This window comes from Bison bison, unplaced genomic scaffold, assembly GCF_000754665.1.
Source record: "Bison bison bison isolate TAMUID 2011002044 unplaced genomic scaffold, Bison_UMD1.0 scf7180017864343, whole genome shotgun sequence".
Lineage (NCBI taxonomy): Eukaryota > Metazoa > Chordata > Mammalia > Artiodactyla > Bovidae > Bison > Bison bison.
In genome coordinates, this window is record NW_011494915.1 from 3,356,246 (window position 1) to 3,373,143 (window position 16,898).

The 16,898-nt window shown below is 47.3% G+C and overlaps 1 protein-coding gene across 1 annotated transcript in view; it reads right to left on the reverse strand.

Annotated features, from left to right (window-relative positions):
* Window positions 1-16,303, reverse strand: part of DOCK2 (dedicator of cytokinesis 2) — a 467,146-nt gene extending 450,843 nt beyond the window's left edge. The window contains exon 1 of the mRNA XM_010854580.1: window positions 16,177-16,303. Coding sequence (XP_010852882.1) covers window positions 16,177-16,219 — 43 coding nt within the window. The 5' untranslated portion in view covers window positions 16,220-16,303. The remainder of the gene's footprint in view (window positions 1-16,176) is intronic.
* Window positions 16,304-16,898: the final 595 nt, after the last annotated feature.

A 16,898-nucleotide genomic window follows, 5' to 3' on the forward strand; every position in this document is an offset into this window, starting at 1 on the left:
AAAATCACTTCAGATGGTGACTGCAGCCATGAAATTAAAAGACGCTTACTCCTCGGAAGGAAAGTTATGACCAACCTAGATAGCATATTCAAAAGCAGAGACATTACTTTACCAACAAAGGTCCGTCTAGTCAAGGCTATGGTTTTTCCTGTGGTCATGTATGGATGTGAGAGTTGGACTGTGAAGAAAGCTGAGCACTGAAGAATTGATGCTTTTGAACTGTGGTGTTGGAGAAGACTCTTGAGAGTCCCTTGGACTGCAAGGAGATACAACCAGTCCATTCTAAGGGAGATCAGCCCTGGGTGTTCATTGGAAGGAATGATGCTAAAGCTGAAACTCCAATAGTTTGGCCACTCATGCCAAGAGTTGACTCATTGGAAAAGACCCTGATGCTGGGAGGGATTGAGGGCAGGAGGAGAAGGGGACGACAGAGGATGAGATGGCTGGATGGCATCACCGACTCGATGGACGTGAGTCTGAATGAACTCTGGGAGTTGGTGATGGACTGGGAGGCCTGGTGTGCTGGAATTCATGGGGTCGCAAAGAGTCGGACACGACTAAGTGACTGAACTGAACTGAAGGTGGAGATGCAGCCATGCAAAGGGGATTAATCAAAAACATTAATTCAAAAGAACTACCTGCTGCTGTACAGGGCAAAGAATATAAGCTGGGGCAAATGATAATCCTACCTCTAAGCCCAGGAGGAAAGGCTTAGAATTGAAATGCTTTGGAGAATAAGAGCTTTGAAGAGTACCATATATCACTAGGGATCTAGAAGACCATGTAGAGTTGGACACATGTTGAGAAAGGGTCTGAGAAAGCCCACATCTCAGCTCTGGTTGACTGTCAAGCTCCATGCAGGCAGGAAATGCAGGCTAAGGCAAAGTTGTAACTGGGCTGGCTAAGTGTTGAAGGTATGTCCAAACACTCACACACAGCTGCAAAGAGTAGATTGTTTTCTCTCAATTCCGGGCATTTAGAGACTTCTGTGACCACATGCAACAAACAACACAGTCAACAAAATGCTTTAGAAAAGTCACTAATCAAACCAACTGCTACAATCTGTATGAAGGAGTGACACCAAGCCCTGGTAAGGAGGGAGACTCTGACGTCCAAGCCAGCACATCATGATATTCAAGATATCCAGTTTTCAACACAAAATTTTGAGGATTGTAAGAAACAAGAAAGTACAGTCCATCACAGAGAAAAAAAAGAAATTAATAAAAACTGTCCTGAAGAAGGATAGACAATGGACTTAGGAGACAAAGACTTTCAATCAATTATTTTAAATATACTCAAGGAGCTAAAGAAAACTGTGGACAAGGAACTAAAGGAAACCAGAAAAACAATGTCTCCAAAAATGGAGAATATTATTAAAGAGAGACAAATTATAAAAAGGAATCAAATAAAATAAATCCTTTGCCCAAAATGAAACTTGAGAGGACTCTCAGGGGATTCAGAGTTCTCTTCTCCTGCATAAAGATGCCCTGTTTCTCCATTTGCCTCCATACTTGGCCTGACTTCGAGCCCTGCCCCCAAACAGGCTGTTGGCATTTGGACGCTACAGCTTGCTGATGCCCTAACTCTGCAGATTCCCCGCTTCCTGAAGCCTCCAGCCCGAGGTCTGGCTGACGACACACCTGACGTGGGGCTGGGCAGGGCCACAGAGGTAAGAGGTTTCTAACAGAGGAAAACCATCCACAATGCGTTTACCTCTGGAGCACTAGTAAAGTAGGCCTGTCCATCAGACATTTGAAGTTCAGAGCAAGGCTCTTATTTTGTTCCCAGACTGTAGCCTTCCCATCTTTCCTTAGGACTCTCTTCCTCCAACTCTGCCCAGCTCTGTCAAGTAAAAGGCTTAAGAAGGTATCTTGGACAGATCTTGAAACCTGATATTCAACGTGAAGGTCTGTATTCATCCCAAAGACTCACATTATAAGAAAATGAAAGTAACTGACATTGCCATTTAATTTATAAATGTATTTCTGCCTTTGCATGAGGACCTCTGTTCTCAAGGCTCCATTTGGGGAAAAGAAGACATTACTTGTCGACAAAGGAAGTGGCTTTGCATACCAATACCCAATTCTGTTAAGTTTTCTAAATGACTAACAGGAAACTTTGAACCAGAATGCCACCCTTTGCTGAAGTTTTATTGCTTATCTGTGAATCTCATTTGAGTTGTTTCTGACCAGTGTCAGAACAGGTCATCTATTTCACCACTCCTGCAGATCTAACCACTCTCAAGTTCTGAGTGAGTGATGGAAAAGGCAGAAAAACAGGAGGAACCTACAGGAATAAATAAGAAGTAAAAATCACTGAAGTCATAGCCCTCCCCACTCTGGCCATGTCCATCCATGAAAGATAAACAAGTGGTGAAAAGATTTCCATAGACACCTATCTCAGCCTCCCCTTTTTGATGAAGTTTCTGTGCCTAGGAGAATATTGGTACAACCCAACAAAGGATTTGACCTTTCCCTGTATTACAATACTATACTCAGCAGCTAAGGCAGCAGCTGGTTACTGACGAGCCTAACGAGACCAAACTACTCATGGCTGAGGATCAAAGGGGTATTTCGAGCACTAGGGCCATCTAAGGTCATCGAACCCAATGAGGATATTCATGCTGGAAATCCTAGATTGTCAAGCCAGGGGGAGCAGCTACTTTAAGACAGGTGGGACTTCCAACAACCCTGGAAATCAAATCCACCTTTTAGCTACAGATTTAACTTAAATGTATTGAAATAGGCTGCTCATCAGGGGCCTAAATCAAGAGATTAAGGAAAAAGTAAGCATACACTGTTACAGCATGCAGTTCACATAAATGGACAGAGAGGGGTCTCTGTGCTTCCTACAGTGTTAGAAGATAAGTACAATATTTCACTTGGATTTATAGATGAGGAAACTGAAGTAGAGAGAGAGTAAACAACTTATTCTTTCATCTCTAACTAGTAAGTTGCTGTTGTTTAGTTGCTAGATCATGTCCGACTCTTTCACAACGCCATCGACTGTAGCCCACCAGGCTCCTATGTCCATGGGATTTTCCAGGCAAGAATACTGGAATGAGTTGCCAGTTCCTTCTTTAGGGGAGTTTCCCGACCCAGGGATCAAACCTGTGTCTCCTGCATTGGCAGGCGAATTCTTTACCACTGAGTCACCAAGGAAGCCCAACTAATAAGTTAAACAGAATTACCCAGAAATCTGGACTGTTTCCACTTCATATACAGCTTGGCCCCTCCCCTCACAATGGTGCTTACTTATACGTTACGTACCAAGCACATGGTATTTTTCAACAAATATTCACTCAATACCTACTGCATGCCAGAGACTGCTCTGGCTATTTGGGTTACAGTGACAAATAAGACAGACAAAATTCCTTATGTATTACTTGTATTAGCTCATTTAATCTTCACAGTAACCCTTCAATGTACTACCCTCCATGTAACATATGAGAAACTGAAAAAAAGATTAAGGAACTTGCCCATGGCCACACAACTAGAAAACGGAGTCAAACCCAGACTGGAATCTAAAGTCTTTCCTTTCCTGACTACCCCAGTGCCAATATCACAGTTTATTGTGTGTGTATGAGTACATATGTCTATGTGTGTATATCTATAAACATAGATATACATATATATGTGTGTGTGTGTATGTGTGTGTGTGTGTGTGTGTGTGTGTGTGTACACACTAGACTTGTTAATTTCCTGTCTTCTTCAACCTCAGCCAGGGTGGAGACTGAGCCTGTCTGGTGGCCAGTGAATTCCCAGTGCTGAGAACAGCATCTGACTCACAATTGAAGTTCAATCAATATTTACTGAACTTTAATAAATACTTGTTGAACTGAAGGAATACACTCATGCAGGGAAGGTATGTCTCATCTCCTAAGTCTTTTCTTGCATTTCTTGACATTATTTAATGAGTTGCTGAGCCAGCTGGATTGCCAATTTTGATGGCAGCCATTGACTGCCCTGTGACCCTTCAGGATGGATTTGTACCTCATCACGACCCTGCCACTTGCAGACAGGTTTGAAAACAAAAGCTTCAGCAAACACCAGTTGTCAATAGAGTTTGTACAAGCAGCCGTGTAAGGGAACACAAACAGTATTGGTGAAAAAGAATGTAACTGCCTGAAGCTCATTTCTCTAGTCTCTGATCTGGGCTTTCGAGTGTCTCCATTCCAGGAAGAAATAGAACCAGTCGACAAGTCCATTTTGGATTCAAAAGAAACACATACTTTTATTAAAATATACAAGTAGTTTGCCTGGAGTCTCTGGGCAAGGTGTTGGTAGCCTCAACACCAAGGCAACAACCTGACGTTGCATCAGGAGGGTGAATGCGATGACCCAGCAGAAGCTCCCAGCAGCAAGGCCAGAGCTCAAACCTGGTGCAAGTTGGCAGTGGGTGAGGCAGGAGAATCACAGCCAGAGGGAATCAAGGAGAAGATGTCTTCCTCCGATCAGGAGAGGACAAGAATCACAACCTCTGTGAACACTTCTAGGTATCAGACTTCTCCAGTGACTTGACCCACAGTCACCCATTTAATCCTCTCACAATTCTCATGGTGGGTACAATTATTAGCATCTCTATTTTACAGATGAGGACACTGAGGTAGTGTAAGATGAAGTGAACAGCCCAGGGTGACCCAGATGGAAAGGAGATGAGCCAGGATTTCAGCCCAGGTGGGCTGTCTTCAGAACACACAGCCTCAACCGTTACACCACACTGCCTCTGGCTAAAGGATGTGTATTTGGTACCTACTCTCTGTCAGGTGCTTTAGGACCCCTACTGGATCCTCCTAAAACTTTACAGGTTGCCATTGGTGAGCCAGGGTGACATACTCAGCCAACAAGAAGAAAGTAAATTCCCAGGAGTTCTCTAAGCAGTGACTCTCAACTGGGGACAAATGTGGGGAAGGGAACACTTGTCAATGCTGGACTCATGCTTGGCTGTCACAATCCTGGGGGTGGGGGAGGCAGGCATGGGGAGTGGGGGAGCTCCTAGCATCTAGCTGGTGGAGGTCAGGGACGCTGCCAAATATCCCACAGTGCACAAGACAGCCCCATATCAAGAATGATCTGGCCCCAAATATCAATAGTGTCAAGGCTGATGAGTTCTGCAAAAACATCATGCTGGGATTCACTCTCCTTTTCCCAGTGCCCCCAGTAGAGGTATATGCACACACCCATGCACACACTGTCTCACAGTGTTCTGTGTTCACACACTCACATACCAGAGATGGAAGAGAGGCTTTATGATGAAACCAAGGGCTGATTTCTCAGTCCCCAAGCTTCAATGCGGGAGTGTGGTACACTGCTGGGCTCTGCAGAAGGTTAGAGGGGGTGATAGAGGGTGAAGCCTGCTATCCTGGAGACTTTGGGAAATCTAGTTCAAGAGATAAAATGAACACACAAGAAATAAGAGGCTATCTTTAAAAAAAAAAAAAGAAAAGAAAAAGGCGGGGTGGCTAAACTGTGGAGATCCAACCAGTCCATCCTAAAGGAAATCAGTCCTGAATATTCATTTGAAGGACTGATGCTAAAGATGAAACTCCAATACTCTAAGATGCTAAGAACTGACTCCTTAGAAAAGACCCTGATGCTGGGAAAGATTGAAGGTAGGAGGAGAAGGGGACGACAGAGGATGAGATGGCTGGAAGGCATCACCGACTCCATGGACATGAGTTTCAGCAAGCTCCAGAAGTTGGTGATGGACAGGGAGGCCTGGCGTGCTGCAGTCCATGGGGTCTTAAAGAGTGGGACACAACTGAGTGACTGAACTGAACTGAAGCCGTGGAGCATGGCAGCCGCGGTCTCTCAGGAGAGAGAGATCAAGAGAGGCCCATGAAGGAAGTGAGACTAGAGGGAGAGGAAAGGGCAGGGGGAGAGCAAGGGGGAGAATTGGAATGAGAGCCCTGGGGAGGAAGTTGGGGAGGTAAGGCCCCAAGGGCAAGGAAAAGAGAAGGCAAATCAGCTTGATGGGTGCAGAGTTCAAGTGAGTCCTGAGGTGAGAACTGTGGGGCTTGGTGCAGGGATCCAGGTATTTAGAGGAGAGCTCAAGAACGCCTCAGTTGTGTGCTCTCTCACAGGACTCAGCCTCCGGACAGGAAAGGAGCTGGGGGTAAGGGCAGGAGGGGACACTTCATCTGAGCCTTATGAGGCTACTAGAAAGTGTAAAACCTTCAACCTCTACTCTCTCTTCATCCCCCACCTTCTGCCCTCCCATTTGCTTACATTCATCCAGTCAACAACTCTTCTGTGCTAGGCCTTGTGTGCTGGAGAAGAACAAGAAACACAGCACTGCTGCCGTGGTGTTCACATTCCAAGGAGGAGCCAGACAATTCTACGCAAGGCCACAGTGAAACCTGACGGGGTGATGGCAGGAGCCACAGTGACCTGAAGCAAGGGGTGTCCCATCTCCAACCTGAGAGATGGGGCATTAGTACTAGTAACATTGTTTTTTGCTGCCTCAAGCAAAAAGGAGAGACTACTACTAGCTCATTACCTTGCTGAGAGAAGAGACTGATTTTCAGCTCTGCATTCCCATACTCAGCCCAGGACCATAACTTAGCATGGATTTATTGGACTTCAGCGATCTGAATAGACTATAAAAATAGTTTTCTTAATCTTGACCACTCCCAGATCTAAGAATTCACACTTTGGGCAGGGTACCTTGGCTGGGTCTATTGTGCCTAGTTACTGAGTACATTTTACCAGGGTCTATAACTGGCTTCCATGAATGGGCCTTACTACTACTGCTACTGTTAAGTCACTTCAGTCGTGTCCGACTCTGTGCAGCCCCACAGACGGCAGCCCACCAGGCTCCCCCATCCCTGGGATTCTCCAGGCAAGAACACTGGAGTGGGTTGCCATTTCCTTGAATGGGCCTTAATGAAACGGTAATGCAAAAGTGGACGTGTGCATGTTTTTGTAGGAAGAGGATTTAGAGCTTCCACTGGATTCCCAAGGGTCCCACGTCACAGTATCAATGAGACTCTCTGATCTACCATGTTTGTGCTAGTACCAGATGGAATCTGGTTCCATCAAGAACCAGAGGGAATCGAGGTTGACCTCCAACAGAGCTCAGCCCTCAAACAATAAGCCGCCCAGGGCGGGAAATAATGCAGTCACATAAAACTAAAAGGCAAGGTGAAAAATGATTTCAGGACACCAGAAGAAATTTCTTCCAGGGATGAGGTGTAAGAAAACTGCTGGAAAGAGGTTGCATTTCAGTAAGAGTTTGAAGCTCTCTGCTCTTCAATTTCCTCATCTTTGAAATGAAGATAAAAGGACTCATCGCTCAGCTTGGCTGTGAGGGTTCAACATGACACCACAGAGCTTCACAAATAGACCGGATTGAAAAAAGTTGAGGCAATGTTATTATTTATGGCAATATCGATGACAACTTAGACCAGGGGATTAACTAAGGAAGTCCTGTGTGCAATTCCATTCTTCCAGCTGCTCAGACCAAAAACAATAGTGTCACCCCTGATTACTCCCTTTCTCTCATACCTACATCCAATCCATGAGGAAAACTCCATGTGCTCGACCTACAATACACACACAGCCAAGCACATCTCATCTCCTCCCCTGCTATATCCCTGGGTGCCCCCCACCACCATCTCTTTCCTAGATTATTATAGTAACTGCTGTGCTGGCCTCCCTGCTCCCACATTTAATTCCTATCTACTAACCATAAAATGTCTACAATAATCCTTTTAAAATAAGACAGACAGTGGTTGCCAAGGGGGAGGGGTGGGACAGGGATAGGCTGGGAGTTTGGGGTTAGTAGATACAAACTGTTACATGTAGAATGGATAAACAACAAGGACCTACTGTACAGCATGGGGAGCTCTATTCAATACCCTGTGATAAATCATATTCATTGGAAGGACTAATGCTGAAGCAGAAGCTCCAAAACCTTGGCCACCTGATGCTAAGAGCTAACTTATTGGAAAAGACCCTGATGCTGGGAAAGATTGATGCTGAAAAGAAGGCAGGAGGAGAAGGGGATGATAGAGGATGAGATGGTTGGATGGCAACACCGACTCAATGGACATGAGTTTGAGCAAGCTTCGGGAGATGGTGAAGGACAGGGAAGCCTGTGCTGCAGTCCATGGGATCGCAAAGAGTCAAACACAACTTAGTGACTGAACGACAAGTGTGTGTGTGTGTGTGTGTATGTGTGTGTGTGTGTATAACTGAGTCACTTTGCTGTACAGCAGAAATTAACACATGTAAATCAACTATACTTCAATTAAAAATTAAATTAAAAAAAAGACAAAACACACTGCAATTCTTCTCAAATCTTTCAATGCCCTATCCCCTTCCATTTAAACTAAAAGCCAAAGTCTTAGAACATGTGCCAGGCATTTCTCAATACAACCTCTGCTCAGAGCACTCATTTCTGACCACTCTGCCCCTGGCCTCCACACTGGCCTCCCACATATCAGCGAGGTTTCCTTGGCTGTTTATTCTACCTGGAACACTCTCTCTTGAGACAGCTCCCTTACTGCCACCACCAGGCAGGCGAGCAGCAAAATCCCGCTTCCCCGCCAAGTCATCCAAGTCTCGTTGGCACCAGGCTTGCACCTCGCTGCAGCCTAGCACACCAGTCACGGTCTCTGAAACCTGACATTGCTAGCACTTAATCCATCCCAGCAGATGCCTGCTCAGCACGGGCTCTGTTCACACCCTGTGCTGGATGCTGAGGCACCTAAGCAAGTCACACTGCCCACCTAGGTCCTCTTCAGCATCCTGGTTTAGGCTTTGACCCAAGGAGTTCTGTTTTATCAGGGCATTCTGAGTGCCCTGGGGCAATGTCTGGAGCGGGGTTTGGAAAGGTGCAGACACTGTCAGTCACACCCACCACCTGCACAGCGTCTTTAAATCAAGGCCAAAGCTGACGGTGCCCTAGTGGGGTCAGAGGAGCAGGACATGGATGACTTTTTTCCAAGAGAACTAGAAACCAAGTGAGACTTCAGAGGCTGACAAACTCAGCCTGGCTGTTTTCTAACTCACATCAATTAAAGCAAGTGGAAAGAAAGGAGACGGTGCCTATTAAAGGGAACATTTGTGGTGCCTCCACAGCCTTCTGGAGTTGATTGGCAATAAGCATTAGCATTCCCCATTTGCAGAACATTTGCCACAGAACACAGACTGTAGCCCCCATGTGTAATTGGCCATTAAATTAAAGGCCTATAAACCTAAAAACAAAACACACACACAAACCCAAAAAGAAGTCCAAAGGTCCAGAAATTAGCAGAATATTATGGTGACTACATCACCTGTCTCAAAATTCAGCAGTAATATAAGAATGCTGAACTCAGGGGGAAGCAAAGCTTAGCAAACACATTCTGTCAAGGCTCATTCAAACACAAACATTATGGTGGGGGCAAGACGGCCACTAACAAATGCAGTTCCCATAAACCTCGGGATTAGGACAATCTCCATAAACGGACTCAAACAGTCAGCCCAGCAGGCACTCTTCAACAATCCCAAACTGCTGGAGCATCAGAAAGGAGGAGGACCAGGCACCTAAGAATTGGTGGCAGGAAGGAATTAGATTTCCATCCATGTGTTTTTATTGCACCAGACTAACTTCTGGAGACAAATCGAAAGGTACAATTTGCTTCCACAGCAAAAATAGGATTCCTCTAAGCATTTCCTTTACAATGTTTTCCCCCATTGCTCCTCAGGGGCCTTCTGAGACCACCCAGTTTAAGATTCCCTCCTTCCAATATTCTCATTCATGAGACAGGCTCTTTTCTTCAGAATAGCACATATCATAATTTACAGTGATATACTTATTGATTTTCCCACAAGGTGCCTTTAGTCTTCCCACTAGACTATAAGCTCCAAAAGGGTAGCAAACATCCTGGCCAAATTCTAGGAATTTCACTATCTAGCCATAGGAAATGTCCAATAAATATTTAAGAAATAAATCAAGTAGGAAGGAGTGAATGAGTGAACAAATTGATGGTCTCTGTTTCTGCTCTTTTACTCTTAACTCTGGCAATAAGAGCAGTAATAGCGGTCCCTCTGTAGTGGAGTTCTCCCCTGGTGTGTTTGGAATCCACGTTTGACTCAGGACTCCTATGCAAAGAATCTGTCCCCACTCACAACTCCTGCCAGCCCCGTCCCATAGCCAGAGCATACTGGGAAAGGCAGAGGCAGCATCTTGATCAGAGTGGGGCTCATTCTTAGCTTGGCAATGACCTCTGACTTGGGGTGGCCTTTCTGAAAAAGAAATCATCAATCCAATCAGACCTTTTCTCTCAAGACCGAACAAATGAACACAGAGAGGAGATTCAGAAGGTACCAGGACACACTAGGTTGAGGTGGGCGGCCTGCTGGGGCCATCAGGCTGGGGCCATCTACTGGTCTCAGAATATCAAAGTCAGGAAGGTGAGGAGAGAACAGAAAACTGAGCTCATAGGTTTAGAGCAGCTGGGAAGCCATAATAAGACAGGCAGAATTTCCCAGGGCCCCGCAGTCCAGCTCCTTCTTGAGGACTGCTGCTTATGTTTCCTGGGTTTGTTTGATTTCCCTTGATACTTAAAACACACTACTTTCCTCATACACACATACACACCGCACACCTATTAACTGAACACGTTTGAGTGAATTTTGTTCCTTCTAGTGAGAGTGTGTGCTGCAGGGACACAAGCTCCCATTGCCCACTTGGCACCTGTCCGTTTCACTCTGGACCACCCCTGTCCAGGGAACAGCATCACCTGCATCCTAGCCCAGAGAGATCTTTCGAACTCATCTGTATTTCCCAATCAAGATGCAAAAGAGATCCCATCTCAACTCTGGAAGATCCTGCCATGGTTTGTTATACCACTCCCCACCAAACCAATGATACGTTAGACTCCTAGTCCCCAGCACCTCAGAATGAAACCTTACTCAGAGATACTCTTTTCAGAGGTAATACAGTTAAAATAGGTCATTAGGGTGGGCCCTCATCCTAACGGGACTTCTCTGGTGGCTCAGATGGTAAAGAATCTGCCTGCAGTGTGGGAGACCTGGGTTCGATCCCTGGATTGAGAAGATCCCCTGGAGAAGGAAATGACAACCCACTCCAGTATTCTTGCCTGGAGAATTCCATGGACAGAGGAGCCTGGCGGGCTATAGTCCACGGAGTTGTAAAGAGCTGGACACGACTGAGTGACTAACACTCACCCTAACCTAACTGGTGTTCTGATTAAAAGGGAAATTTTGGAAGGAGACACACACACACAGGAAGAATGCCATATAGAGACAGACGCAGAGCCTGAGGTAAAAGGCATGGGGCACCAAAGACTGTCAGCGAACCACCTGAAGCTAGGCAAGAGACCTGGAACAGACTGTCCCTCATAGCTCTCTGAAGGAGCCAAGCAGTACTGCCCACCACCACACGTAGATAGGTATGCAACCGTAACTAGAGATGACCTGTGCAGAGAGGAGGCTTCTGAGCATAACTGAAGTACCCACACAGATCCACCCAGCAGGCCCAGCTTCAGGGTAAACAAACCTTTTTCTGCACTCACCTTCCGAGAGCCCCCGCCCTGAAGCCTTCTTTTGCCGTCCCTAAACAGCACACTGCAGACCACAGGTCACCTGTTAAGGAGCCACCCGTTGCCCTCACTAGTGCTGCAAATCCACATGTTGAAGTCCCGTATTTGGATCAGGTCTGTACAGATGTGATTAGGAAGCTGTTAGCATGGGGCCCTAATCCAACATGACTGGCATCCTTTGAAGAAGATGGCTCACACACGTGGTGAGCATGCACAGAGAGATGACCATGTGAGGACAAAGCAATGAGAAAGCAGTTGGCTGCTTGCCTAGGAGGCCTCAGGAGAAGCCAACCTCCTAGCACCTTGGACTTGGAATTCCAGCCTCCAGAACTGTGAGAAAATAATTTCTGTTGTTTAAGCCACCCAGTCAGTACCTTTTTGTTATGGCTGCCTGAAAAAACAAATCTATCATCCCTAATACCCTCATTTCCCTCCTTGTTTAGGTACACTGGATTTTTAGCTGGGTGCATGACTGCTTACATTGAAGACTGCATTTCCAGGTTCCCTTGTGGCTAGGTTCAGTCATGTGATTAGGTTTTAGCCAATAGGATACAAGAGGAAGTGTCAAGTGGGCCTTCAAGCAAGCGGCCTTAATGCAAAGGGTCATGCCCTTCATGTTCCCTTTGGTCCTCTTGCTGCCTGGAAGATGGACCTGAGCTCAAGAAGCCAGTTTGGTGCAAAAGGCAGAAGCCTTGCCAAGGAAGCAGGGCAGGAAACAGGATGAGCTACTCTACCACTTCTTCAGGGACTATTTCTGGACTTTCTATATGAGAGAGGAATAACCTTTTATTTTGGAGAGTTTCTGTCATCCATAGGAATTTGTTACTCTTTTTCACCTCCTTTTCTGTCCTCTGTCCTCTCTTCCAAGGATAAAGCTGTCATCAATGACAAAAGTCTCAGGCAGAGAGGATTAAGACAGTACAGGCCAAAAGGAAATGTTAATTATACGTGGAACTCCTGCAGGATTAACCAGTCAGTCAGAAGACAGGAAAATTGTCACCCACTGCTGTTCCATTCTGTGTCCAACCCCTGCCCCCCTCCAAGTGGTTAAATTATCTTCCTACAGGTGGCATACCTGCTCAGAACCTCCACTGCTCACACAATGAAGCCCAAACTTATGAGCTTGGTACTCAAAGGCCTTCACAATCAGGCTGCAATCTACCTCTCCAACTTTTTGTTTTTTCACTACAATCATTCACTAAAATCAAAGAGGACTATTTATTGTTTGACCTAAATGCCAACACCTTCCAACCTCCTGCCTTTGTCTATAACATTTCTCCTTCCAGTTTCCCTCCTAGTGTTGTACAGAGGGCCTGGTGTCTGAAGACAACTGAATCTAATGCCCAACCCAAGTACTTCCAAGTTATGTGAACTCTGGAAGTCTTTGTCTATAAAATGAGAATACTACACTGTCTCACATAGGTGTTTGGAAGCCAGACAAAGATATTGCATGAGAATGGGTCTTCTACTATACTTACTGTTATAAGGCATGACTGTCCTGAACCTGGCGTAAGGGTGCATTACCCTGTGTCTCTCTTGGCTCAGCAACTATTAGCCCCTTGACCTCAGCTGCTAACTTTCATTGCCCAGTGTCATTACTAAGTGATTTTTCAGGTCCTACCTCTATTCAATCCTCACAATAGTCTCAAGAGATCCATATGATGCCTACTATAGATGAGTAAACAGGGCCAGATTTGAACTCACAGCGCAAGTTTCTAATCTTAGACAAAACTCCCCAAGGGCAGAGGCTATGTCTTTTCTTATGTTATAGCTACACTATCTTGTCTGTGGCAAGTCTACCCAAGTGTCCTCTCTGGAACTGTAAAGGATCACCCTTTAAAGCTCCATCAAGGAAGTACAAGGAACCTGGCCAGGGATCTACATGAGGCTCACTCTGGGTGCCCACCACACAGTGAGCTGAGAAAGCAGCCAAGAGGTTCTGGTATGAAGCTGCCCCCAGAAAAATCAGCTCCCCCCAGAAAAATCAGCTCCCCAGACAAACAGACACCAGCAGCCCTCGTCAGCTGGGCCAGAGGAAAGAGAAACCGAATGGGAAAGCAAAGCTCAGGAGCTCCTGTGTTCGACCGGCTGAGACTCCAGAGATGTTCTGACGACTCCCTAACCCTTACGTGGCTCTAGCTCTTCATCTTCCTTCAAGCCCCACACTCATTATCTCAGATGCTCTTCAGAAAAGAATGCCTTGAAATAGAAATGTATTAATATCTAGACTTACAGTGAGGAAACTATAGCACAGACCTGTCTGCAAAAATGATGCTTTCAGAAGCAGAACTCAGACTCCTTACTCCCAGGCCACTGTTCTTTCTGCTGGGTGACTCCAGTCCCCTGTCTCCTCATAACCCAAAGCCACAAAGCCTTGCTTCTTCATTCCATCTACCTGGAGTCTGCAGAGGAGGGCTGGAGAGTACCTTTCTTACCTCTGCCATTCAACGGCAGAGAGAAAAAGATCCTCTGATAAACAGACGCCTACCAAGTGTTCACTGGCCCTCTTAAAGGTCATACGTCCTCTGACCCCCACCCCAAATAGAATTTTCATAGGTAGGTGTGAACAATATCAGATATCCCATCAGAAGAAGCCTCTGGGCCTACAGCCTAACAGTTTCTAGTCTCTGAGCACACAGGTGGGGTTTCCTCTGCTAGGGAGGGTGAGACCCTACTCCATCCTGTAGGCCCCTCCCAGCCTCTGATGACATGTCCTGAATTGGGCTCCCAAGCAGAGAATAAAGTCTAAAAACAAGCATTGATAAAATTTAATGAGGATCTGTACAACTCATTCTAGGCACTTTATGTGGGTTAATTCATCTCCTTCGACAACCCTGAGCAGCAGGTGCTGTTATTGCTCCCATTACACAGACAAGGAAACTGAAGCCTGGAGAGAGTACATAAGTTGTCTAGCTCAGAAGGCTGGGAAGCATTGGAAGCTGGAGTCCAAGAGCAGGAACCAGAGTCCATTCTCTTCACCCTGCAGCACAGTGCCCACCCGGCAGGAGCGCACTGCAGCCCTTCAGCCAGAGGGTGGGACTCTCCCACCACCTCAGGCTCCCTAACTAACTGCCCTAGTTCCCCTGGGCCACCAGTGCCCGTCCCTCGTATACCACCCAGGCACCTTCGCTCTTCTGTCCACCAGTCTCCCTCTCCACTGGCTTCAGCACATAGCTCATGTCCCTCCTCTGAGCAGAAGCCCTCTGCGGCTCCCCACTGCCTAAATGGAAAAAGTCTCACCTTCTTAGCATAGCATTCCTTCCAAAATATGGCTGCAGCTTAACTTTGTGCACCCTCCCCTTCAATGCACCCTCCCCTCAAGGCGAAAGGAGCTACCACTTTTTTCCTCTGGATATGCTCTTGTTTTCCTGGATATTCCCTTCATGTCCAGCTTTCATCTCCTAGATTGCATTGGTCCCTCCACCTGTAAGGGTCTGCTCCATTTATCAGTCCCCATTTTCCCCTGAGAAGGGATTCAGCCTGATAACCCGAGCAAGAAGGGCCAGAGTTACAGAAGCTTTAAAGTTGAAAAGTTAGTGAATCTAGTTCAATGTAGGTGGAGAAATTGAGCCCCCTTCAGGGCATGGATTAGCATTTGTTCTCTGGCTGGGGACCATTCACCTTTAAACACTCCACAGCGCCTGGAGCCTAGTAAATGAATGACTAACTGGTGAGCCCTCCAGGACAGTGCTTCTCCAGCAGCGGCCCTGGGATTCCCAGCATCTAATCACTCTTGGCCTTGGGTCCTCCAACATCTGACCTGTTCAGTTCTCATCTCTGAGGGCGGTATCTGGTGTCTGCCTGTGTAGCAAGCCACAGAGAGGTTTTTAAATTCACACTTATCTGAAAACCACATTGAATCTATGGGGATTGCACCACGGGTGCCATTTAGTAGAAAGAGTCCTAGTACCTGAAGCTTCCCTTCCCCCAGTCACCACTTCCGCCCCTGAGCTTGAGGCAGAGGCCTCTGGGAGCTTAGATGGCTGAAGCTGATGAGGCGGCTTCTTGGATGTCCCCGTATAACCTGGTGCGAGACTTTCTCCCCCAGAGACTGTCTGGGGCTGAGTGGAGGGTCTTGCCCTCCAGCCCTACACCCCAAGGATGCTCTGCCAAACAAGGGGGTCATCTGACCCAGGAGGAACAGGCAGGGGAAGCAGGCAGATGGGTGTTGCTTAGGGCAAGGGTGGCGGGAGGGATGTGGGGTCAGGCAAGGCCCAGCCAAGAGAGAGAACGATGCTCGATGCTCCCTCTAAGAGGCCAGGTCTCCAGAAAGGGTGAGGGAATCCCTGCAATGCTAGGAGCCTGACACAGAGGCAGGTGGCTCCGAGCTCTGCTGGAACCCATCTAGGAAATGCATAGACACTTGGAGAAAGAGGGCAGCCCTGTGGCGGTGAGCAGCCAGAAGAGGGAGTGGGCAGGGTGTGGCCTGCTGGGTGAGGTGCCCACCTTCCTCTCCCCCTGCCTCCCTTTTCCTATCCTGCTGGCCACACAGCAGCAGAGGGAGCCCTCCGAGCTTGAGTGGGTGCTCGCGGCCTGTGTCCACACCGCTGGCTCCCCAGCACCTTCCTGGGTGGCTCTCTGGCCACCTGCCCTTCTCCTGCCAAGATCCCGAGGCCCAGTCTTACCCACTCCATGTCGCTCCTTGTCAGTTTTGCGCCAGGGGGCCATGGCTCGGCTGGGACCTGCAGGCACCTCCTGTCGTCCTCTGGGGAAGCAGCCAGGGGTGGCTGGGCGCGCTGCTGAGCCCCACTTCCTTCCTCTTTTCAAACTCCCTCTCGGCCCGCCCTCCCCTCCTCAGGGCGCCAGCTCCTCCTCCCCCATCCCTTTGGGCAGGGGCACAGTAGAAGCTTAGTGGCTAGAAGTCCAGAAGTCCTCCACAAAGCTTAGGGGCCACCCCCCGCTTGCCTCCTCCCCAGGCAATCTAGCAGTGGCCGAGCAGGTACCTGAGGTCACTCAGGCCATCACCACAAGTGCAGGAAGTTCCCCGGTAACTGAGTCTAGTGATTAAACCCAGCTCCCTCCCACCTTCCCAGGTGGCTCTAGTGGTAAAGAACCTGAGTGCAATTGTGCGGTAGTTTGAGAATTCTTTGGCATTGCCTTTCTTTGGGATTGGAATGAAAACTGACCTTTTCCAGTCCTGTGGCCACTGCTGAGTTTTCCAAACTTGCTGGCATATTGAATGCAGCACTTTCACAGCATCATCTTTTAGGATCTGAAATAGTTCAACTGGAATTCCATCACCTCTACTAGCTTTGCTCGTAGTGATGCTTCTTAAGGCCCACTTGACTTCTCATTCCAGCATGTCTGGCTCTAGGTGAGTGATCATACCATTGTGGTTTTCTGGGTC